Raw genomic sequence first — 25,608 nt, 5'->3', positions numbered from 1 at the left:
ACCAACTTGCTTCATCGCAGTTCATTCAGTTGTCATGCAGCTTAGGCCATTCTTTCACTAAATAAATTTCAATTATACACTCGCTAAATAGCTCAGTGTTCCACTGAAATCTTATGACGTCATGGGGCAACCGATCTCATGTATACCAGATACGCTGCTGAGATCATAAAAATTATTTTATGTTTATCAGAGGACCAAACACAAAGGGCACAGTGAAAACCATTTTCAAATTTAAAATTCTTGCGTGTGTGTGGGAAATTATTTTTTGTAGCTATTATGGTATCACACGTTGTGAAAACCAAATGATTTGGGCATGTATCGATGGGAGAAGTCAGCAAAATCAGCATCACAGTGAACCCTCGAGTGTAGAGTTCGAAAATAGAAAAAAGGGGCACAAGTTTGGGAGGGGGGAGAATGAAGAGTTAGGATCATTTTTATCAAAATCTTGTGAGTGTAATTATTTCACTATTAATGCAACTGTTCATTTTTGTGCCATTTACAGTTTATAAAATGTTCGAAGGTGACTGTATTCTTGCAGAAATCGACGGACGTTTCATAGGTGCTTACTGCCTCCATCGTCGCCCTCATTCCACTATCTTAACACTTCTAGGTGACTTACGGTCCTATAAATCACGACGTTCTTGCTCATGCATTGTCCTAAATTGCCCCCTTAGATCTCCTTAGGTCCATATATTTTCCCAGCCACCTCGTTTTAGAACGCTTTAAGTGTCTGTATTTTATAGAAGAAAGTTGTACAAGATGGCTAAGTGGTACATATGAACTAACGCTGTTTCAGATGTTGGAAAACGAGTAACAAATTGAAAGTTTTTATTTAGTACACAAAAATGAAGAAACACTTAAAGGCACTTCTGTTTGGTAACGTGCATCCACAACAAGCATTTTAAATGGAATGATATGATGTGGGACAGTTTTAGATTCAAACTATTTTAACATTTAAGATGAGGAAGTGTGTCAGGTGGAGTTTTCTGTATTTGGATTTTGTTTCGTAATAATTGATATGTGTTTATGTAGGAGGCGGTTGGGTTGATGGATTCAGCCCTGATACAAAGGAGTCTACACCAGGACTGGAAGATGTAGAAGCTCTGATGACAACCGTTGTTTCACCAATTGGCAGAAGCAAAACAAAAAAAGTGAGTGTACTGGAATTACTTAGAAATTTAAATCAGGAATTAAATTTAACTTTTCTCTGTCTGTCGCAGTTGCATTCCTAGAAGCTGGTTTTCTACTGGTTGTAGGTCACATATGTCGCTAGTTGGCATGAGAATACACGTGTTTTATATAATGCGTAGCTTTCACAGCAGCAGTCGTTAATAAATGAGGACAGGTGGTCTGCGAAATGTCGGAGACTTCTAACCGTTTTACGCACCTGATGACCTCAGAGGATTTTATTAGCATGTGTTCTATCTGGTTTTGTTGTTTTTCTTATTTTATGATACTGTTGCATCTTGTTGGCCATTGCGCCTTCATACATTTGGAATCAATTGACAGATTTTTTTTACAACTTCTTCTTGTGTAATAGGTTGATCAATTGTACATAAGCTATAACACTAAGCCTGACAGTAGAAGGGTTAATTGTTTGCTGTGGTGGCCTGAATGCTTTTAAAATCAAAATTTATTTCTAGTTTGTCTGATGACAAAATATTTATGTTTGAATGATGATATACACAGTGTGTCCCAAAATTTTCTGGAATGGTTTAAAAAACACGCTTATCTTCAATTAATTAAATTTTTCATTGCATATTATTATAAATACATTCCATATTCAGCAATGCAATCTTCATACTCATCGCCCTGATGACGGAGGCAGTATGACCTCTGAAACGTTGGTAAACATCGACCAGACTACACAGCGCAACAACCCAGAAGACAGAAATCTTCATACTCATCGCCCTGATGACGGAGGCAGTATGACCTCTGAAACGTTGGTTAACATCGACCAGAGTACACAGCGCAACAACCCAGAAGACAGAAATCTTCATGCTCATCGCCCTGATGAAGGAGGCAGTATGACCTCTGAAACGTTGGTTAATATCGACCAGACTACACAGCGCAACAACCCAGAAAACAGAAATAATCATACTCATCGCCCTGATGATGGAGGCAGTGTGACCTGTGAAATGTTGGTTAACATCGGCCAGACTACACAGCGCAACAACCCAGAAATCTTCATACTCATCGCCCTGATGACGGAGGCAGTATGACCTCTGAAACGTTGGTTAACATCGACCAGACTACACAGCACAACAACCCAGAAGACAGAAATCTTCATACTCATCGCCCTGATGATGGAGGCAGTATGACCTCTGAAACGTTGGTTAACATCGACCAGACTACACGGCGCAACAACCCAGAAGACAGAAATCTTCATACTCATCACCCTGATGATGGAGGCAGTATGACCTCTGAAACGTTGGTTAACATCGACCAGACTACACAGCGCAACAACCCAGAAGACAGAAATCTTCATACTCATCGCCCTGATGATGGAGGCAGTATGACCTCTGAAACGTTGGTAAACATCGACCAGACTACACAGCGCAACAACCCAGAAGACAGAAATCTTCATTGTTTAAAGCTGCTCTTTAGATCCTAAGGAAATAGGTTATGGCAGTGTTAGGCAAATGGAATTGGTTCAGGATCATGCCTAGAGATAAGCTTTGTTATTATCAATGTTGCAATTTCAGGTTGTGTTAACAGAGAATTAGTTAATTTGTTATAAAGATCACTTCTGGAGCAAACACCTGGTCATTTACTGTTGTAAGTGATTCTCTCTTTCTGACCTGTATGTATATTATTCATGTGTTAGGATTTTATTTGACACAAATGAAACGGAACTTCTGCTATTGCAGTGAACAGGAAATTCTGCGGAAGGAATTCAAGTCGCAGTACGCTGTAAGGGGCCGGCTGGGACAACGAATCCAGGAGCTGGAGGAGGAACTGGAAAGAGTGCGTGAAGAAGCAGAACACACAGCTGAGGCTTCCAAATCTGATGACGAAGTATGTGTGTCGTTCTTTTTTAGAAGCACTTTGCCTGTTCCTTTCAAATCTCTGCTTCGTGGCGCCATCAGTTTTGTTTCATTACTGAGTATTTTAATTTTAAATGAGATTAGACAGATTTTTTATATGATAAGAGGTACGGTGCCATTTTAATGTTCTGTCAAAGAGGAGCAAAGTGTTAAATTTACTCATGTGTTCTAAATACTAAAAAAACTGCTCTGGGAATCAAAAAAATGTTGTTTCTCTTGCAAGCAGGAGGATGTCCCAATGGCACAGAGGAAGCTTTTCATGAGGGTAGAAATGACGCGAGTGTTAACGGAAAGGAACCAGTACAAGGAACGATTAATTTAAATGCAGGAAGCCGTTCGCTGGACAGAGATGATTCGAGCCAGTCTGAATGATACCACATATGGAAATTGTAAGTGTGATTTATATTCTGTGTGCTGCGGAGGATAATCTTATTTTTTTTTGGTTAGATGACTTATGGATATGCTGAGAGTTAAAGGTTTTTACATAAGATTTGAGGTTTTCACCTTTGCATGTTTTGTCTGTTTTGGAGCTCCATATATACCATATAATTATTTTATTTCAGAAGTTTGTTTGTGTGAGGGCGAGACAGGAAATGTGCATATCTTGACACTTGATAAATTCAGTATTCTGGTGTGTTATCATTTGCATTTAACTAATTTTTCTTTCATAAGATAGTGTAATTGCGTCATATTGTGAATATTCTAACAATTATTTATTTTCATCCGTCTTATCACAATATTTAAAATTTCTTATAATTAAGATAATAAAATATCATTGATGTTCCATATCGATTGATCGATTTACATTTCGGAACATTTACACATCAAGAACATCAATGATATTTTATTATCTTAATTATAAGAAATTTTAAATATTGTGATAAGACGGATTAAAATAAATAATTGTTAATTTTTCTTTGAAAGAGAATTATGTTAAATTTGTTAAGCATTTTTCTTTGTTTTAATATTCAGTATTTTAATAAAGTTTCCCCTTCCTCCAAACAGAGATTGCATCTCGGAAGCAGTAATTAGTGTGCATACAAAGCAGTCGGAACCAGACACCTCCAATTGCTGCCAGAGTTATGAATGTATGGAGCTCTGTCTCCACCGCTAATTCAAGCACTTTAATGTGTGTGTGTGTTTGCATTTTCCACCTCCCTATGATTCTGAAAAGTGAGTCATGCATTTCTTTGTGCTTCAGGCATCAGTCAGTACGTACAGCATTGCGCGTTCCTCGGACTGACACAACCTGAAGCCTGTCTTGCATCTTTTAGTGTTTGTGGGAGTGAACTTTTGTATGCTTTGTTTTTGTTCCTGTTAATTTGAGGCTTGGGACTTTACTTGACATCAATTTCCTATAGAGTCATCACCTGCCGACGTCTGTCAAGAAGTGAGAATGAATTTTTCTTTTCAAATGTTAATAAAATTTACAGTGACTGATAATTGTGTTTGTTTTCAGTTGTAGCAACTTGTTCAGCGCAACAGAAGGACCTCAATGAAAACTTCTGCCTTATGTTAATGTGCGCTACAGTGCACCTACGCACCTTGTGAGCCCACTATGAGGAAGCGCTCGCTAAATGATCGCAAACGTGGTCTTGACTTCATGGATGGCGAACTGTGAGCATTTTTATTCTGAAGGGTTCTGACAATGGTGTAATACAATCTGGATTGTTGAGTTTTTGGGGCCTTGTCTAGTGATTGAGGTTTGCTCATTCTGACGGACCCCACAGAGTATGTGCCCGTCCCTATCACCACACCTGAAGACGAGGACAGATGAGTTCCCAGAACACTGTGTACTTTTACGTCAGACGACGGACAAGGTCCGAAAACCCAGCAAAACAGATTGGGAGCACTTTGTATCTTACATATTCTAGATATGTATATTTAGAAGTCCTCTGTCTGTCTGTAAAGGACTGATTACATTTATATTGAGAATCATATAGCCTGGCATAGTTGCTGTGATTTTGACAGCGGAGGAAAGTGCTATACAAACTGTGGCACTGTCAAATCTTCATATCCATTCTCCTGTCTTTCTTAAGCTGAATCATGTTATTCATATACAGGAACAGTAAAATTCAGTTTTGAACATTTACACAGTGTGCAGGATGCAGGACTTCAGGTTAATGATTATTTATTTTAATCTGTCTTATCACAATATTTAAAATTTCTTATAATTAAGATAATAAAATATCATTGATGTTCCATATCGATTGATCGATTTACATTTCGGAACATTTACACAACATGTTTCGGTTTTTATAAAACCATCATCAGGTGTAAAATATCTAAGAACTTAAAACTCAAATATGATTCCATTTGGTGATGTTTTCATTACGTTTGTTTTTCCATTTTTGGGCGAAGGTGTTGTTTTTCTTAAGTTTTTATTAGATGTACATATCGGTCTGTAAGTAAAAGATTGAAAGAAACACTAAAGAATTTGAAAGAACTTATAAAAGAATTTAGAGAATAAAATGCAAAATATATAAATTATAGTTAGAAAGTAACAATAAAATATAAATAAAAATAAAATAAAAGTAAATCTAAAATAAAACATACCAAAGATGTAGGAGTGTTTGTTCCATATGTCCAGAAGTGCTAGTGTCTTCGAATAGGTTAATGGTTGTTATGATTTTGCGTACCTCCATAACAAACTCAATGAAGTGGAGTCCTTGAGAAGCGTCATTTGCTAGGAAAGAAATTACCTCCCTTCTTTATAACCCGAAGTTGGTGACTGAGTAACTAACTTATTACGTCCGTGGAGTACTTTGAGAAAATATAAGTCTTATTATCTACGGATACCAGATCTGCAGAGAAGCTCGCCGCTCGCCGTGCAACTGAGAGACGAGAACGGTACAGACAGGTGAGAGCCCGTGTTCTTAAGGATGACGGACGGCTACAAGCGTACGGTTGGAATTTCCAGGATCTGCGAGTTCGGTTGCACAGACCACACGAACAAGTAATGCAGGCCGCCAGCTCACCACAAGTACTAACCAAGTACCAGTGCCAGTACCTGAATGAAAAGGAGCCTGGTATGAAAGTGAGTAGTATTCGTCTGCCATCAGGCTAGGTCATTTCGTTGCAGAGACTTCTTCATTCTTTTGCGTCCTCCCATCACAGCTCATATGTCCACTCTTTCTCTGATACGTTTTGTGTGTCTTCCCTCACATGTTATCTCTGTCTAGTCAATTAATCTTTTAAGGTCTCGCTTTTTTCAGAAGTACTGTATTGTACGTTTATACCTGTGTCCGTACCACTGTATCATTCATTTCACACATTTTTTGTAGTCTTACAGTCTGTTACTTGTTCGTATCTTGATTAATGCCACTGCTTGGAAGTTAAAATACGAGATGTGGCACGATGATGCAGTACTTTCTTAAATGCCCAAGCCCCTTTTGTTTAATATAGTACAACTCAAATGTCTCGTCAGCTGCTTGATATAAATTCATGGTTTTAAAGTAAATAGTATTAAAAATATATTAAAATTGGCCGTCAATCACAATATAAGATAATTAAAAGATTAAAATATAATTTTACGTTCCGTATCGAGTACTCGATTTACATGTGGAACATTTACGACATGTTTCGGCTATATATAGCCATCATCAGGTGTTATGTTATAAACTTTTTAACTGAATTACTGATTTTTAATGATTTTTAGTTTTCATTTTTTTTTATCAGTAAAAATCAGTAATTCAGTTAAAAAGTATACACAATATACAGCTAGAGGACACTTCTATCCTCTCCTCAAAAACCGGCTACATGGATCGGTTAATCAGGGAAGCCATCGAGATCGAACTTCATCCTGATAACTTTAACAGGGAAGATGGACTTCACCTGAGCCGGTCCTGGAAGCCTCTTATTCACACACTCCGAGGATTCCGAGAACGAGCAAGAGTGCGCCGCCAGAACCAACCAGACCACTAACTCGGCCCTTTTCAGGGCCTTATCCATACAACTACACTCACCTTTCTCTCTCTACTTTCTCTCCCTCTCCCACTCTCGCCCACGTGCTACCATTGGTCCACTCCCATACCTGCTCCCATTGGCTCGGGGCAGGCTACACCTTTCACTTCCCGGCCTATAAATCCAGCCCCTCACACCCTATTGGCATATTCATCGCCCTGATGACGGAGGCAGTATGACCTCTGAAACGTTGGTTAACATCGACCAGACTACACAGCGCAATAACCCAGAAGACGGAAATCTTCATGGTATTGGTGAATTGTGGGCAAAATATCAAAAAGGTGAACATAGGATTTCCTTTAGTGGTGATATATTTCAAGAATTACCGGGATTATTTAGAAGTGTTAGAATAGCCGAAAACACCTGTTAATTGCGCAGGTAACTCAACCATGTTTCCATTATGTTCTCTCCCATTCAGAAAATGGCGTCTTTTCCAGAAAGGAGAGAATCTGTGTCGAGAAAGCCAGGAGCTAGAGATACAGCTGTCCAGTTTAGTGTGGATATGCACTAGCACCCATGCCGCAAGCAAAGCAACTGCCAATAATCCAGCAGATATCCTCGAGTCTTTCAGTGTTGTGCAGCTCCTACCTCCTCTGTATTGCAAGTGTGCCAGGTACGTTCATCGTCAAAAGGCGATTGTACAGTCTTTCAAGCACTTTTCTCGTAGAATCCATTTTAAACCTTCAACACCGTCTGAAATACGTAACATGCCGGTAGTTTTATCACATGTCGCTGCCTGTCGTACGAGACGTGACAGCTGAGGTCCCAGAATGTCCCCATAAAAACTATTTGATTACTTGCACGCTAATGGTTGCTCTCACCTTTGAGTTGTCATCTCGCACATCACGTCAGCACGCTTCGCGAATCAGTGTTTCCTCTTCTCGAAGCATTCGCGGAACTCGTATTTTTTGAATTCTCTTCAGGGTGGTCACCCTGAATGTTGGCAATGTCTGAAAATCTGCGGCACTTCAAAGTGGTCTTCGGTTTCAGGAGTAGCCAGAAGTCGCAGTGGGCCAAATCTGGCGGATGGTCCAATTTCAGTATTAGTTTTGTGGCCGAAGGTGTTCGGACAGGGCAATTGTCATGATGCAAGACCCCCAAGTGTCAGGCGAAAGTTAAGGTCTTCTCTGATGAACGGCGTCGTGGAAAATGAAGTAGAAGATGCAGATTCAGGAGACCACGAACCAAACATCGGAAAGATTTCGTTTGTAAGCTGTGCAACAGGTAGCAGCCATCCGACAAGCGATGTTTCAACCAACAGATTCTAAGATTCAGTCATATTTGTGAAAATATTTTGGTATTATCAGAATTTCTTCATTTTAGACAACATATCAGTTTATTTTTTGTTCATATTTGAGGTTGCTTAGTCATTAAAGCGACCGACTTGAGAGTTGAGTTTTCACTTTATTGTCGTGTGCAGATGTGCTATGGAGCCCACCAGTCTCCTCTCCATTGGGTTCCCGTTAACTCTTCTCACAGGGGTAAAGTATCGAAATGGTGACTTGGCCCCATTCCATTTGCGGAGGTTAAGAAAGAAATGGAATCGTACCCCGTTCACAACTTTGCCATTATGTCTAACTAAAATTCACTATGCTCAGACATCATATGGAAATATTTCTTTTTCTGCTGCCGCGAGTCTCTCGAAGCCGTGTAGCCATATCTCCACGTGTGTGGTACATAGTGGGGGACGATGGGCAGTTATTCGCATGGCAAGTCACTTTTTCATCAGGTTTGTAATTGTAAGGTGATTTCTGGTAGAGTAACCCCTCTGAATTATTTTATGAGATCAAGTCGTGGTGGAAGTCCCCATGTCAGCACAGGTGTGAGGACTTTGCTGTTAATTCTTTCTCATCCAGCCAGTGATGGCAGGCTGATGGTTCTGGAGGGGGTGTCCTTTCCAAAAAAAGGGCTCTGAAATGGGCAACAAGCCCCACAACAGCGAATGTCAGAGAGCAGAAATATGAACGTTAAAGTTGTTAATGTAATGATATCGCCCCTATGTTTAGTAACATACAGATTGAAGATGTGTGCATATAAACCAACCCAATTTGTACCCTTTGGAGAAAGATTCCTCGTCATTAATTTCCGAAACTGGTGCATTTAGGACACTTTCACAAGGAATATGTTAGGATTTCCATACAGCTCCCCTGCAGGTGAAATACGTGACCTAAGACGAATAGCCAACACGTCTTAATTTAGTTTCACCGTACGCTAGCGCCAACTATGCCGTGGTATGGCAACTCGAAGAACCACGCGATTACCCATCATGCACTGCTAGAGAGAACGAAGTGGTTGCAGATTTGTTGTTGGCTGTTAGTAGAGAACGCAAGGTCAGGTTGTGCGTACGTACCACGACCTATAAAGTGCTCTCGCCTTGGAATAAGTTTTTGTGTGATACGCTTGTTGGTGGATAGACACGTGTGATGGCAATACTTCTATTACCCGAATGTTTGATATTATGTGCAGTTACTTAATAGTAGAATTATGCGTGTGTATTTGTGGCTGTAAGCTGGACCCACTTTTCTAGTAAACCTGTTAACCAGTGACATTGGAGCAGAATGCAAAACAAAGGTTGGAACTCATTTTTAAGTAGAATGTGATGTGTGTTAATTCGCCTTGTGTCGGTCCACACCAAGACTATCAAAATAAAAGCCAGAGAGCCAAACGCATTATATTTTCCGTATATTATGAGAGTAATTTGCAATTACCTATGTGTTTTGAAATCAAATTCAGTGATTTTAAACGAAGCTCAAAGGTCTGATTTTTATGGCAGACCAATTTTTTACTACCATGAAGGTACAAAGATGGCTGTCTTAAATTTTGTTCGTGACTATTCAGAATAACTCCCCGAGCAGAAGGACAGCAAGATATGTTGAAACGCTACTGAAGTGTACTGAAAGTTTACTTTAAGCCTGCTGATACAAACACGGTCTAATATTACTCAGTAGTTTTCTTTCCACAGAGTCATTAACGAAGTTTTCGAGACATATTTCATGCGGCTCTAACACGAGTAATCATTCAGTGCGTGTAACGTATTACAAATATTTTAATACCAATATTTGCATGATTTTATACCAACTTTAATAAAAATCCCGTCAGTTAAGAGAGGGCAGACTGGCACGTGAGCATTATAAAAAATTGAAAGTGGAACCACGGTTCCCTATTTAACGTTGAAGAACGTTTAACTGTATAAGGTATATTTGTACTGAAATAAAATTCTAATGTATACCTTTACATCGTATCTATACGTGACGTCATCCGCCGACAGCTGATCTAAGTGTTGCCAACGCACTCACTAGAACCGTTCTTTGTCACGAAATAAATGGGCCAAAACTCCTAAACCGTGAGAGTTAGCAGAAATCTGTTTGCAGATTTGAAAATCTCGTGTTTATTTACGTATTTCACTCGCAATATGTCCGGATCTAACTCTTACGCTTTAGACGTGGCAAGCGGTTAAATTTAAGGAACGAGGGTATAGTTATTACGTGTTTTGGGCAATTATTTCAACAATTTATAGAATAAAGTAAACATCATGTAGAAAAAGCCCTTAATTTACTTATAGCTTTATTTTCTCTATCTTACGTAGGTCTCGAGTTATTGGCGTTTGAATAAGTTACACACCAGCGTTACAGTTTCTGTCGAGTGTAATCAAATACACAAAAATGGACTTTTCACTGGTATTTTCTTACACATGCACATATACTAGTGAACTAGAGGTCTTTGCTAAATCTGAGAGGGGTAAAGGAGAAGTAAGTTTAATTAAATCAGTTTGGTTTACATTTACGTCCTATTATTAAAATGTGAAATCTTTAGACGGCGTATTATAGGCCTGCAGCGGTGCGAAGGGCAAATTAAATTTCATTTAATATTTTACATAAATTGGAACGTTGCTTTTTGCTTATTTAAAATAATATAGTGTATGGATATGTTATACACATTATATTTATGATAATTCTATCTTGATAACAAAAATATAGACCAGCATATACAAATACAGGTTGGATTCGTAACGGTGATTAAATTTACATTCCTGTTCTAATGTATTCTGTCTGTAGTTTACGCTGCAACCTTATCTTTTTGACTGTCAGTCGGAAAATTATTCTGCTAACACCATGGGGCAGAGTCCGTGAGAAGCTGATGGTACGCTCTGTTAGTCATGAAATCTCTTGCCTTTTAGGGAATTAAAATGTTTATTACTGAGATCATAACAGCCCGACAGTAGTCAATCAACTGTCATACTCGAAGACATCATCTGCCAGTACGCCAGGGTTGTATGGGTAGATTCCACATTTTCGAACCCCACTAGTCAAATTACCAACTGTTGCTGACTTATCCCATGCCAAGTGAACACCGTATCATAAGGTTCATAACCAGAAAAAGATATATTAGGGAGAACTCGACATGTCGAGTTCTCCCCAGTACACTGTGTCGAAACCTCCCTGACTTGCACGATTACAATACACATGTCACCACTGGTCACAGTTGAAGTTTTTGTCAGTTCACATAGCATGGCTGTCCTTTAGAAAGTGCGAGTTGTCACCACAATAACTATTAATCCATAAATGTCATGTGCATCCAGTGTAATTATCATTATCTGGAATGTAATTATTATAGCATGTGCTATTTAGGGTATGTAAAACTCACCTGGTCGTCTTTGAGGGTTCCGTACGAGGTTGAGACTTGCAAAAACAGACTCCTTTGAAGTTGCACGTTGATCGTAGTATTGTAGGCTATCTTCTGTACAATTACAGTCTTTGCCACTACAGTGCAGCTGTCGCTAGAGTGAAATTTGTTAAAAGTGTCGAGATCTCCCTAAATTACTATATAATGCATTATACACTATCGTAAGGTGTACCCTTCATCAAATATTATTAGGATGATAAAATCAAAGAGGATGAGATGAGTGCGACTCAGAACACGCATAGGACAGATAAGAAATACGCACAAAATTTTGGTTGGGATGCCTGAATGGAAAAGATCACTCAGAAGACCTAGGCATAGATGGGATTAGCCTAAAGCCCCGTCCGCTTTATTCCTGGGTAAAAAGCACTACGGTGCCCATTCAATAGGAGGCTGGGGTTGAACCAAGAACCGGTCTGTATGTGGTGGTAAACAGGAAAATCCTTACCGTTAATCGAACTATGGTCGTCAAACCCACATCTTATGATTAATACCAGCAAGTGTCCCGAAAACTTGTGATTCAAAGAAGTGTTAGGAAAGAAAAAGAATCCTATTTATAGACAGACTTAATATGAAGCAGGCCTTCTTGCATTGACTTGAATACAATATTGCTCTCTGTGCATTTATAATCTCAATGCTGCCTTTATGCTGTGTGCAACTGAGTTTGTAAATGTTTTCTATTAAGCGTCAGCATATTATGACGAAGACAGTCTTTGACGTCGGAGAATTTACATGGTAACCTAAGCCAGAACTGATATAATTTAAAGATTCGTTGGTTTATATGCCATTTAACCAAGCTTTTACGATATAAAGAAATGTATTTACTTCTGGATGATATTACAGGATAATTACATGCTTATGAACTAAGAAGATTTTTGAGAAGAAACGATTGTACCTATTTGAAGTTACTGCCATCGGTAAATTAAGAAGATAAAGATATCAAAATAAAATCAGTCAGATCTGTGATGTGCCTCTCGGTTAAGATTAAGAAATAATTTATTTCTAATACTAACAAAGATGATGAGACGGGCGCCAACTGTAGCACGCTCTTGATCGAACCCCGCCTGTCGCCTTAGTCAAATTCTGTCAGTGCGAAACTTCGTAGTGAACATATTTTTATTATAAATGCGGCATTATCACCTGTGTCTCAGTTATGGATCCCGAATGTCATGCAATTTTAGACCGGGTGTTACATACAGAACATAATGTCACAGTTCCGAGTACCGGAATGAGAGCTACGAATAAATGGCATCTGAAATAATCTACTGTTAGTAGGACATGGTTCGGCTTATCAGCGACACGGTGCGTGCTTCTGTCAAGGAAAACATTTTTGACAAATTGTTTTTCAACGGCAGGCAGGTCACTTCATTATTCTGACAATGAGAAAGAGAGAGGGAGACGGATTCTGGTATCTCATAGATGACAGCACCATCCACCCTACGCATGATTTTTTAATAATAAAGAGAGAAGGATGTAACAGCGAATTCCTTACTTTTCTCCATTCCCCTGTTACAATACATTCAAGACGTCAGCGCCCACAAATACAGTTTCTGAAGCAATGCCATTAATTCCCTCATAAGAATGTTATATCAGACAATGAAAAAACGTAATTATTTCTATTGGTAGAACATATCAAAGGAACCAATAGCAACCAGGTCCTGCAAAGACCATACATAAAACTCAGGTGAGGCAAAAGTAAGCACCACACCATGGAACGGAAGTACAGCTCCTCGGATATAGATGGGGGGGGGGGGGGTTTAAGCTTAACGCCCGGTATCTTCTTGCTTCCGAGGAAAGAACCCAGAATCCACTGGATATGAGACTGGCAAGGCCGTAGAGTCTGTCCGGACGTCGCTGCAGAGAAAGACGACTTGAGTTGCCAAGATTCAAACCCCGTCTTCCATCCCGTCGTCATGTTCCTAATATCATAAACAAGTCTACGTCATATTTTTTTATGTTTTTTCCTGTCGAACAACTATTTCAGTGAATTTAGTCAACAAACACAATGGAAATGTTGCCGTTTCAAGTTAGAACCACCACTCTGTCCCTCAAACCTGAGCCATTGTTATTTTCCCTTTGACAAATTAACTGTTCGTTCCGATAATGTTAGGTGCAATATTACAAGACTGTCAAGACTTGCATAACGCCTTAGTTTCGCATTCTGAGAAAGTACCAACATAAATTAGGGTCTCCTGTCTACTTCCCCAGGTTTCAAATCCATTTGTATGCAACATAACCTCGATCGCGTAATACTGGTGTCATTAAGAGCAACGCGCCGTTAAACAAATCAAATTAGTTACCCTTAATGTTTCCTGTGCAATAAGTTGCCTCTATCACGTCCTCCATTCAATACGAACCAACCGCCCTCTCCACAGACAAGGATGGACCCCGTGGCAGTAACGAGATTAAAAGGAGAGCACGGTACAAGAAACTGCTGTTGCTGCTGGCTTGATCGACAGATGATGGATGCACTTCTACTGCACACACGAAGACAAGAAGTTGTGGTGTTCGAACTACGGTACGTCTTCCCAGTGCCTAGCCAATTTAACGACGCTGCTTCTATGAAATGGTTATCATATGGGTAGATAAACAGATTGAAATAAATTGAAACCCAAATGAAAGTTTAAACTTTTTCAAGAACAAAGGGACAACAGAACTAAGCTTAAAAAATCCACAACTGAACATAAATCAATTTACAGAAAAGGAGTAGGGCAAACAAGCAAAATATGTAGACAAACTAGAGTTTAACAGGCTCTTCAACCTAATACCTGAAGAGTAACATGGGCTAGGCAAGTCGGACGCGTGGTAAAGATAATAAAATGCAAACCAATTTGTTGCAGACAAGCTTGAACGAAAGAGGCTACTCAGGAGACCTAGGCATAGATGGGAGGGCAATATTAAAAGCGGAACCTTAAAGAATAGTGTGCAGGGATGTGGACGGCATTTATCTGCCTCAGGGTTGGGTACGGTGCTTGTGAGCAGAGTTCGGTAACAAATCTTTGTGTCCCATAAAAGCCGATAAATTTGGTAAATAGGTGAGCAACTGTTAGCGTTTCGAAAGAAGTCCTCCTACTCGCAAGAATATTCTGTGATATATTCTGCATATTCTCACTTTCAGCAACACGAATTTCGTCTAAATAATATTTAAAATTCAGTTCCCACCCACCTCATAGAAAACAAAGCTTCTCCGTTAACAAAAACTATTGGTTAATTCTTTTTAAGAAAATGATCACGTTTTATTCTGAGAATCATACGAGGCAGTTACTGATTTTTAATGCAAATACTTCAAAAGGTCATTGCTGTTCCTTAAACGTTTAAACAGCATTATGTCTTTTCTACATACGTAAAAGTTTTTTAAAGACGTCTTCTACCAGTCAGTGTGACCGAATTCAAAGCCAAGATGCTAGATGTTTCTTTCCAAACCACTCTTTTTTATGTTTGGGAAGCACGTGACAAAGTCTGGACAGAGGATGGATGAGACACTGCAAAATATGACAGTGTCATGTTCTACTGACGACCCTCAAAAGACGTGCTTACGAATGTGCCTACCCCTTATTATGCATGATTCCCACCACAAAAAAACAAGTGAAGTATGGATCTATATTTCATTGTTTCTTTCTTATGTAATTTCCTAATCACATTAAAAAAAATCACTGATTTCATGTCTGTGAGCGTGTTCACGCTTATTACTTTTAAAACAAGTTACGGATTTCCATGAAATTTGGTAAGGACATGATATCACAGGGGTTGGCAATAAAGTTGTACCTTACTATCATCAATAGTATTTGCAGGAACAATAAATACATTTTTTAAGTGAAAGAGGCACTGTCATCCACTTCTACGTTAATAAGTTACGATTCTGACATTCTCTGTCGTCGCAAGAGAGTTGAGGTTGTCACAACAGTAAAGACGTAACCTGTAAGTCCATACGTCTGTTACGAAACAGAAGGTGAAAACCGACAAGATACTTGTTAATGATTCCTACATATTCTGTACGAAACACTTCTTCTATGTTAACAATTAATAACACGGCGACAGTGGTAAGCTTTTATTTTACGCCGTGCTCAATGATGATAATATGTAGGCCTACTACATAGTTACTATTAGGTTAGTGGAATCAAGTAGGCTAGGATGCAGGAGATAATGAATACAGAATTTAAGTAGGGAAACCTTTCGAAAAACTCGTCTTGAAGTACGGAGAATGAGGGGATAACATTAAGATGGATATGTTGTGAGGATAGAATAAAGGCACTGGCTCAGAATCATATCCAGTGACAGGTTCTGGTAAAAGCTGTGTTGAACCATCGGCTTCTGCTGTGGGCAATCAGAAACTGACTTCATATATGTAAGACTTGAGGTTCTCACAGCGGTGAGTATGAAGATTTCCGTCTTCTGGGTTGTTGCGCTGCGTAGTCTGGTCGATGTTAACCAACGTTTCTGAGGTCATACTGCCTCCGTCATCAGGGTGACCTCAGAAACGTTGGTAAACATCGACCAGTCTACACAGTGCAACAACCCAGAAGACAGAAATCTTCATACTCTGATGACGGAGGCAGTATGACCTCTGAAACGTTGGTTAACATCGACCAGTCTACACAGTGCAACAACCCAGAAGACAGAAATCTTCATACTCTGATGACGGAGGCAGTATGACCTCTGAAACGTTGGTGAACATCTACCAGACTACACAGCGCTACATCCCAGAAGACAGAAATCTTCATACTCTGATGACGGAGGCAGTATGACCTCTGAAACGTTGGTTAACATCGACCAGTCTACACAGTGCAACAACCCAGAAGACAGAAATCTTCATACTCTGATGACGGAGGCAGTATGACCTCTGAAACGTTGGTTAACATCTACCAGACTACACAGCGCTACATCCCAGAAGACAGAAATCTTCATACTCTGATGATGGAGGCAGTATGACCTACGTAACGTTGGTGAACATCTACCAGACTACACAGCGCTACATCCCAGAAGACAGAAATCTTCATACTCTGATGACGGAGGCAGTATGACCTCTGAAACGTTGGTTAACATCGACCAGTCTACACAGTGCAACAACCCAGAAGACAGAAATCTTCATACTCTGATGACGGAGGCAGTATGACCTTTGAAACGTTGGTGAACATCGACCAGACTACGCGGCGCAATAACCCAGAAGACAGAAATCTTCATACTCTGATGACGGAGGCAGTATGACCTCTGAAACGTTGGTGAACATCTACCAGACTACACAGCGCTACATCCCAGAAGACAGAAATCTTCATACTCTGATGACGGAGGCAGTATGACCTCTGAAACGTTGGTTAACATCTACCAGAATACACAGCGCAACAACACAGAAGACAGAAATCTTTTGACTTCATATAGTTCATGTAATACCAAACTTGCTTTTCCTACACAGCATTTTTCATGATTTGGAGCGCCTATGTGTTAGTACCTTCGCCCATTCTAATAACGACATACCACTTAGTAGAAGAGAACAAAATTAAGGAAGCCGGGAGCACTCACTTTATTATAAGTTTGGGGCCAGTGAATTAGCATTTTTATAGCGACGATTATAACCTCTAGTAATATGGGTACAAAAGGGAAATCACGAACTCAGGTGCAGGGAAACTTAAGTTCTTAGCACAAGGTGTGTTCACAAGGTACACGCCGCATTTCGCTATGGACAAACAGAAATGGCACGTTCCATTCTAATGAGTGGTAAGAAGTGAAAAACACAGATAAGACAGCGCCTGCCTTGTCACTTACATATGCTTATGCACTTGTATTTATAAAGGCAACCCAGAAATGAATAGCCTAACAAGGAATTCAATGAAAATAATTTCTGAACAAAATGGTTCACTGCAAATAAAACTAGGGCCATGACTTAAGTTTTCGAGACCACATTTCTTCATCTAAAGAGTATTTTATAGGTTGATGTATTTGGACTTCAGAATATTGCGGGATATTTAAACTGGAAAGTACAGTTCCCGTATCCAATGATATGGACAGAAACGAAGGTAAACTTAAATTTTTGGCAACGATGTGTCCCAATATTCTCAGAAAATTTATAATGTGAATCAGAGGCTGCTTAAATTCATTCCTTCTCTTCCAAGATGTGTAAACTAAATCGCATATAACTTAATTGCGATGATTCTTCCAAAACGTGACTCGCTCAGCTAGTCGATAGATATCCTGAAAGTCAAATGTTCATTACCTTGTTCACAAGAACCGGCAATTGTAGCCTATTCCGTGCTAAATCAATCACACCTTCACATCATAATTAATTTTAATATTATATTCCCATATAAGTCTATATCTCCCAAGTAGTTTATTTTCCTCAGGTGTCCCCCATAAAAATTTGTGTGCATTCGGGGCGATGATATTAAAATGGATATTTGGGAGATCAGGTGAAAGAGTGTGCCCTGGATTTTCAATTCGTTCGGATACAGAAGAGCGTCCGTGGGGAGTGTTGTTACCACAGAAATTTCTAACTTGCTAAGCAACTACTAGCTTCACAAAAAGGGACTCTGCTCCATGGAGGTAGTTAATTAATTATACTACCGTTCATGCAACGGCCTCGTGCCGAAATATCGGGTGCGACTGGTTCTTTGGACGGAAGACACGACAGAGAGAGAAGAAATGAGGCTAGGAAGTGATGGATGGTGTTCTCTTACAACTGAACTGTTTGTGCAGCTAAAGCAAACTGAAGATTCTTCTCTTCTTCAAGTGTCTGCTCGGTGTAGGATGGGAGACTAGTGGTGGAAAGAACAGAAGGAGGTTGTTGCGAGGATTTAGTGACTACAGGCACGCGACTGTGTGGTCTGGCAACGGAAACAGGATTACTCCTCAGTCACGATTCACTGATGCGTAGACAGTGTTTTGAGGAGAACGGGCACATGAAAGTGGCTGCGGCAAGATGATGCAGAACATTACGTAATCTGTACTTCAGGCATGTTACTAGGACGACTAAACCAAGGAGTAGACATGGACAGTGTATGTAGCACGCGTGCGAAATGTGTACAAAATTTTACTTGAAAATGTAAATACATTCTCAAGAGTACAAACACATACGGCTATACTAGTGTATGAAATATGCTCCAAAGCCTATATTTCTTTTGTTGCCTGGAACTGTCTTCCCCACGGGTATCGTTTTCTGCAATTTTAATACGGTCTGTTGGAAGACAGGCCTCTAGTTTCAGATCTAATATTTAAAGCCTCAGAGAGAACGAGTGAGAACCCATCGAGCGTAATCGAATGAGGTGAGGATACTGGGATGGCTATACATTATCTTACCCCGCATTAAAAACTACTCAGGATATAAATCCTCTGGAAACGAATGGGGATCCCATGCCCAAGAAGGGGAAGGTGCCCATTACTTTAAAGGCAAGGGTGCCTGTCTTCAGAACGAATTTGCGAAGCGCGTGTAATTTATGAAAAGTTCTGGCATTATAAATCGGGGAAACGTGGATGGAATTGACATTCAGAGAGCCATTAAAATTATGCTGAGGACACTTAACGCAATACCGTAGTTGCAGCTAATTTACTTATAAGGATGTATCACGTGATTCTAATTCAGATGTCAGTAGTCATTGCTGGTAATTTTATTGCTGTATTTAAATGGTTACTCTAATCAAGCGGTACAAAGGGAGAATAGATTCAAGAGACAAAATATCTGGTTCGGAACACATGACATAAAATATACGATTTAAAACATTTGAGCTCCTTTAGCAGAATAGAGAGTGAAGCTGCCTTGGTGATGGCCACTATATTTTTTAAGGATACTAAATTGTTTGAATATTTAGTATGCTAGATTATGAAAACTAAAGAGTATTCAATTGTTTTATATTCAATTCCAAACTAACGCAATATTATGATGTATCACTGTTTAAGTTCTTTAATATCTACTTCATTTGGAATATAGAGAAGAATAAGACAAATAAGAAGGGTATAAAGAAATTCAGCGATAAAGAAGGAGAACCGCACAAAATAATAATTTTCATACAGATGTCATGCGTACTAATTAGTTGTTTGCCAGCTTCCAAAATGTGCCAGTCATTTATAAACAAAGTGCACAGCTCAGTGTGGTATCTTATACACTGGAAGCAATGGGTTCCGTTTCCAGGGTCAATACGGCCATTTTATGATGTAGTCTCACCTCCCTACCAACCTAGTTAAAGCTTGGGTAGAAGGCGCATCCCATGTTACGACAGAATGACGAGAAGCAAGTACTAAAGTTTAAACTAGTGCTGTCTTGTATGATTTTGGCCAGAGTGCTTGCTAAATGTCTGGTCGTAAATTTCAAGGCTCAGACGAAATTAAACGCAGTCCTCGTATACTGCAACAATTCAAGAAGTTTCTAAATTTAATTTCCGAAATTAGGTTTCATTCAAACATGATTCTGTCACATTTCTTTCAAATATTGTGACCATCTGATGGAATATTTTAAAGTGCAAGGAATGTCCACACATAGAGTGGCAACTACATTAGACTGAAAGTATCACGTTCCTATCGTATTTAACCTTATACCGCACTGGCTTCGAGGCTATTCTAAATACTGTAAAGTGGCATGGAACAAATTCCTAGCGCTCTTGCCAAGGATAGAATCCTAGGCGTCGATACTGAATTAGATGACCCTACCGTTTTCGATGAAGTGAAAATGTCACATGATCGTAGAAAGGTACGAAGTCGATGTAAACTTCCTTCACCCTCCCACACCACCTTATTAGACCTCGATTTTTGTATATATTGCATTGTACAGATACAAGTTTTTCAAAGTGTGAGAACAAAAATAAAGAAAGAACGAAATATATTGTAACTAACTCCTCCCAACAATTTCACTTTAATTATTACCAAACCACTGACACCTCGGAATCCAGCTGTAAAGTAATAAGCATCACAGTGCATGATGTGCATTATATAATTCTGCCACATCACAGGCAACATAACAGGCAATAGGCCAATGAGTTCCAACAGACTTTAAATAGTTAGCTATTTGATAAATCAATTAAAACAAATCATAGCAATTACCACGCGAATTAGCCCGGTAAATGTCCTCTTAACTGTCTCATTTATTAATGTACCACGTGACGCATAAATACAGTTACACACACCGAGCAGAGTTTATTTCATTATGAAGCAGTCTTTGTCATGCCATACACATTAACAACTGATTTTCCTTCATAACCTGCATAAAAGCGCGCAGTGCACGTGCACATCTAGTCATTAAGTATTTTACAAAACCCGAAACTTTAAAAGTGTTCACATGAGACCGCCATCCGCCCCTCGCCAAAACAACGGGTACAGTTGTATTTCCGCATACGCCTATTTTAATAGACATTCTTCAGATACCAAGCGGGATTGCATGAATACTGAACTTAGAACCTTAAAGTAAGTCAAGGTAAGATCTCACGACGTTTATGTGTAGGCGGTTCAAATTTAACTTGGAATTTTGATCACAGCCTTCTAGTACATGGTCTTATCTGGTTCATATAAGGCGGTTTTCCCCTACATCTACACATTTATCCCCCCGCCACCCCATCGAAAGCAAAAATTACACCGAATCCCTCAGTCGCTTAAGAGGAACGATGACAGTTCCGGATAAAAATTGAAACGTCCTCATAGTTATCACGCCACGTCTCATTCGACGCCGTAAACATCGACCAGACTACACAGCGCAATAACCCAGAAGACGGATATCTTCTAAATAAATGCCGTTGAATATATAAGATCCAACCAAGAAACAATATCACAGCCAATGATTTCAGTTATTTATCTTCGTGAGAAATAAAACCTAAACGCATATGAGTTGAAATGTAAGTGCCTTCTGCTACACGTCATCGCTCAAACCACGATGACAAAAGCAGTGAAAGGGTATGCATGTTATCCCAGAGCACGGCTGAGTCCGTATCTCAAGCTCACAGCAGTCAGACTTGTTAGTTTCCTCCGCAGAGACTGAAAGTTTTACAATGGAAATCGGATCAGAATTGTCTGAAAACTCGAGCAGAACGGTAGAAACAAACCCAAGGGAAAATTACATTTTCCAGTGAAACGCACGTATTTTTTACCCGGCGCTAAAATTCTTTGGATTCGCTACCAACATTGTCAACCCCTTTCTCATCCTACATAAGCAACTCTGAAAAACATCTCAAAGCAACAACAGAGAACGTAAGGACGGTAATGTTTCTACAGCGTTTATAACTGCTTGGGGATAAACACAGCCTAAGGGCAAACCTCTCAAATTATTGCCAAAATTTATAATACATGGAATTTTACACGAGCGGTGTCTTTTCGTACACCGCGGTGCGCTTAGTTAAACTAATATTTTCTTACCAAAAATCCTAATAAATATATAATAAAACCTTACAGAACTAAACCTAAATAATAAACGAAATCAGACAGAGCATGCACTTAATCATTCAACGCTATCTTTCCCACGTCTAGAATACACGAGTCTTTACTCAAACGTCGATACATGCCTTACATCCGTAGTTTTCTGGGGGTGTGGGGTAAATCAACTCTTATGCAGCATACCACTTCCTCGGCAAGTGAAGAAATGTCCCTTCTCTTATGAAACCCGATGGTACATTACCGTGTTCACAACACTGGTCTACAGCGCCATAATCCAAGCCAGACTAGTCCAATCCACATCCAATTTTACCCTTAATAATAACCTGAATTTCAATAACACGGGGAAGACTTTGTCAATTCTAATCCCAGCATTATCATCTTACGAAAATTTTATGGCCTGGAAGACAGAGTTTCGTTTGAACTGGCGATGCTTGTTTCTATAACAAAGGGAGCCGAAGCAAACTTCCCTTGGTTCCCCCTAAGGGCAAATAATTTTCCTTTTTGCGCCATTTCCTTCTGTTTGAAGTGTAAGACTCATTGGAACAACTTTATGACTGTAACATTATGAGTCGTAACTTTAAAGTGAAGCCAGCGAAGAAGACAGATAACATTGATAAAAGCAACTTATTTTAATTCTGGAATAATTACAGACATAGAGTTCTTTATTTGAATGACAAACTATTTCAATATCTAACTTTTCAAAGAAACCGTCCAACATGAATGTCTATTTTTTACGCCTCAATAATGAAAATGGGGTCCTTTGTTTTAGTTTCCGTAGCTAACCACAGATTCAAATCAAATGTTTGACAAGATGCAGATGGTTCAACCTGATTTTTAAACTTTTGTAAGCACCACAGAAATCGCAACAAAATTAAAATCTACGTTCACTACTATTTAAAGCTTTCAAGTTTCAACATTCAGTTTCCACCTCAAATAAAATACGTGTCGCCATTATTATGATCAATCTGTTAATGCTGTTTAGGGAATGATTGCTTTTTAATCTGAGAACCACACAAAACTCACAAACAAGCTCAACTGGCAATGTGCAGTTATTAAACATTAAAGCAGGTGGTCCATATAGTTACCACTGTAATGTAACAGTTATATTAGCCATTAACGTGCAGACTCAGCAGCCGAGATAGATCATGCCAGTTCTGAAAAGAAACGATCTGTCAGAAACTCAGCCCTTGATTTTATAGAGGTGGAGAAGCCATGTCCTGTTCTTGATATTCCAGGCGCCCTATTGTATTTTTAGATTATGCACCATGTTTAATTCCAACCAGGGCGACCGGACCGTGACAACCTAGCGACCACGGCGACCTGACGACTGTGTGACAATGGTGAACGTGGCGACTATGTCGACAGTGGGTGGTGTTTGAGAGGCTCGGCGAGTTGGGCGAGGCAGGCAGGTCAGGATAGGTTAAGACAGAGACAAGCGACCGAGGCAGGCGACAGAGACGGGAGACGGACACATCGCAGCTTGTCGCCACACACTTTTGGGGTGACGACCGAGACATGCGGCAAAGTGTTTGTTTTCTTTGTTTTGTTGAGACATACGTGCACATATTCTGTGAAAAATGAGTACACAAATGCATCTAAAAAGGTTACTCGAAGAAGAATAAGATGATGTGTTGCTGTGTTATTTGTTGCGAAAGAAACAAATAAAACCTATGAGTTCAATATTCAAAACCAGACGCGAAGAAGGATATTTCTGTCGGTGGTCAGTGGTCGGTTTTCTGCTACTAATTCTACCAATTGCTCATCTTGGTCACCAGTAAATTTAATTTCTGCCATTATTTTACTCAACAACACACGTGCTGCCTGAGCCCGTCGCGAGACACTACTGGTCCGAGAGCGGTCTCCTGTGCTTTGTCTCTGTCGCCTGTCTTTGTCTCGCGCTCGTAATTGTACTTCATACGATTGTACAGAGAGCGGACAGGAAGCGACCAGTCTCGGTCTCGTAACTCTGTCGCCTGCCTCGGTCGCTTGTCTCTGTCGCGTGCAGCCAAATTGTACCTTTAGGTGTGTTTATCGTTATCCACTTCTTGGCGCTCGGCGCCCTGATAGTTTACGTAACTACGGCCTACGTCGGTTTGCTAGTGTTGCATGACTACCGAGGCTTCTCTCTGATATATGAGTCGTGAAGTTTCGAGTCGGTTTTCCCGAATCGTGTTTCATATTAACGTTTCGAAGTCGGTGTCTTGGACATGAGCTCCGCGACCTTTGGCATTGGTTTCAGACGTGGTGTCCGATAGCATTCTTAGATGCGTTTCTGTCATATATGGCGTACTGTGGAGGGCGTCGCAACCCTCGGCGTCGGTTTAACAATTTATTGTTCCAAAGCATTCCTAGTCTCCCCAAGCAAAATAATGAGTCTTTTAATCCGGTTGCGACGATTGGCGCCGAGTCGCTCGGCGACAGCTATCCGACTTTACGTACAAAGGCACACGGAATGTCAAATATGCAAAAATAATGAGATCTTGTGCGCCGTCGCGACGATTGGCGTCCGGACGCTTGGAGTATGTTTTCCAAGATTTTGTTTAATGACATTCCCTGGCTATCCATGAAGAAATACGCTGTCGTGGCCGACTTAAACGTGCTGCAGCGTTTTACTGGATAGACTGAGAAAAGCCACAAAACTTCACTCATAATAAACTGTAACTCGAAGAAATCCGAATGATGAAATGTCCGAAAATATGCATGTTTGCCAGCCATTCAACGGCGAAGTGGATGGGGGAAAGAGTTTTGTTTTCTCTCCTTACCTTATCCTATATTTATACAGCTCGTTAATGCATGAATTAGGTAACCATGCTGTGTAGAAGGTCACTGAAGAAAAGCACGTGCCTTGTTCCGCCTCGAACTCACTCCTATGCAATATAAGAGTGTTTTATGTATACACAGCTTTTATTTGACCATGACGTCAGTACAAGAATGCTATCGCATTCCTGGAGAAACGTGAAACTCTGCCAGACAAACGGTATGTGTACTATGCACGCCAGGATATGTCTGTAAAACGCGAACTTCAGCCTCATTAACAGTGCACAGCAGCAACCGTCCCAGGCAAGGAAATCAAATAGGATTATCCCAGAACCAATCTCTTTGTTACATTCCATATATGCTCAAATTGCTAACAAATGAACTGTTGCGAAAAGTAACTAGATGTTTTATAGTAATGTCTTTCTATCTGTCCGGTATCACAATCCCCAAACACTGTGGATCATTCTAGTACTGTGGACCCCCCCCCCCCCCCAATATTATCTTGCCCACAGCAAAAGAAACTAGGTGACCACTAGAGGCTTATGGATGTGGAGGAGAGAAAATCCTGACCCCGCCAGGAACAGAACCCCAGGCTGTGCAAACCGTAGCCAATTACCTCACTGGCCGAATTTTTCTGACTCACTCTCTACTGGAGCGTTTTTTTACAATTTCTGCTTCTAGTTAACATCTGCATATTTACTCCGAAGCTACTGGTAATCGCAACAGGCGAAATAAGTATTACAAAAAGCAATTTCCTCGCGAAGTCATTCCTAGTGAACGCATTCTTAAAGACAGTAGCCTCTTAAGCTTACAATTCCAA

The 25,608-nt window shown here is 40.0% G+C and overlaps 1 protein-coding gene across 7 annotated transcripts in view; it reads left to right on the top strand.

The window, feature by feature from the left end:
• The first annotated feature begins 1,011 nt into the window (after positions 1–1,011).
• LOC147871594 (JNK-interacting protein 3-like) overlaps positions 1,012–25,608 on the top strand; it is a 61,354-nt gene continuing 36,757 nt past the window's right edge. The window contains exons 1-7 of one of the 7 annotated variants that reach the window (XR_015538610.1): positions 1,012–1,151; positions 2,871–3,018; positions 3,271–3,436; positions 4,507–4,664; positions 5,850–6,084; positions 7,448–9,581; positions 23,315–23,440. Coding sequence is in view for 5 of the 7 variants with exons in the window: in XM_087360690.1 (XP_087216816.1) it covers positions 4,606–4,664; positions 5,850–6,084; positions 7,448–7,771 (618 nt within the window). In the remaining 2 variants the exon portion in view is untranslated. Of the gene's footprint in view, positions 1,152–2,870; positions 3,019–3,270; positions 3,437–4,506; positions 4,665–5,849; positions 6,085–7,447; positions 10,245–14,065; positions 14,312–23,314; positions 23,441–25,608 lie in introns of those variants that run through there. The other 6 variants (XM_087360693.1, XM_087360691.1, XR_015538611.1 and 3 more) reach the window with 6 other exon arrangements.

Source organism: Zootermopsis nevadensis, unplaced genomic scaffold, assembly GCF_977971745.1.
Source record: "Zootermopsis nevadensis isolate Lab colony 2312 unplaced genomic scaffold, Znev_1.0 Znev_ptg000045l, whole genome shotgun sequence".
In the NCBI taxonomy this organism is placed as follows: domain Eukaryota; kingdom Metazoa; phylum Arthropoda; class Insecta; order Blattodea; family Termopsidae; genus Zootermopsis; species Zootermopsis nevadensis.
Note: the sequence above shows the minus strand (reverse complement) of the source record. Positions and strands in the feature narration are given on the sequence as shown.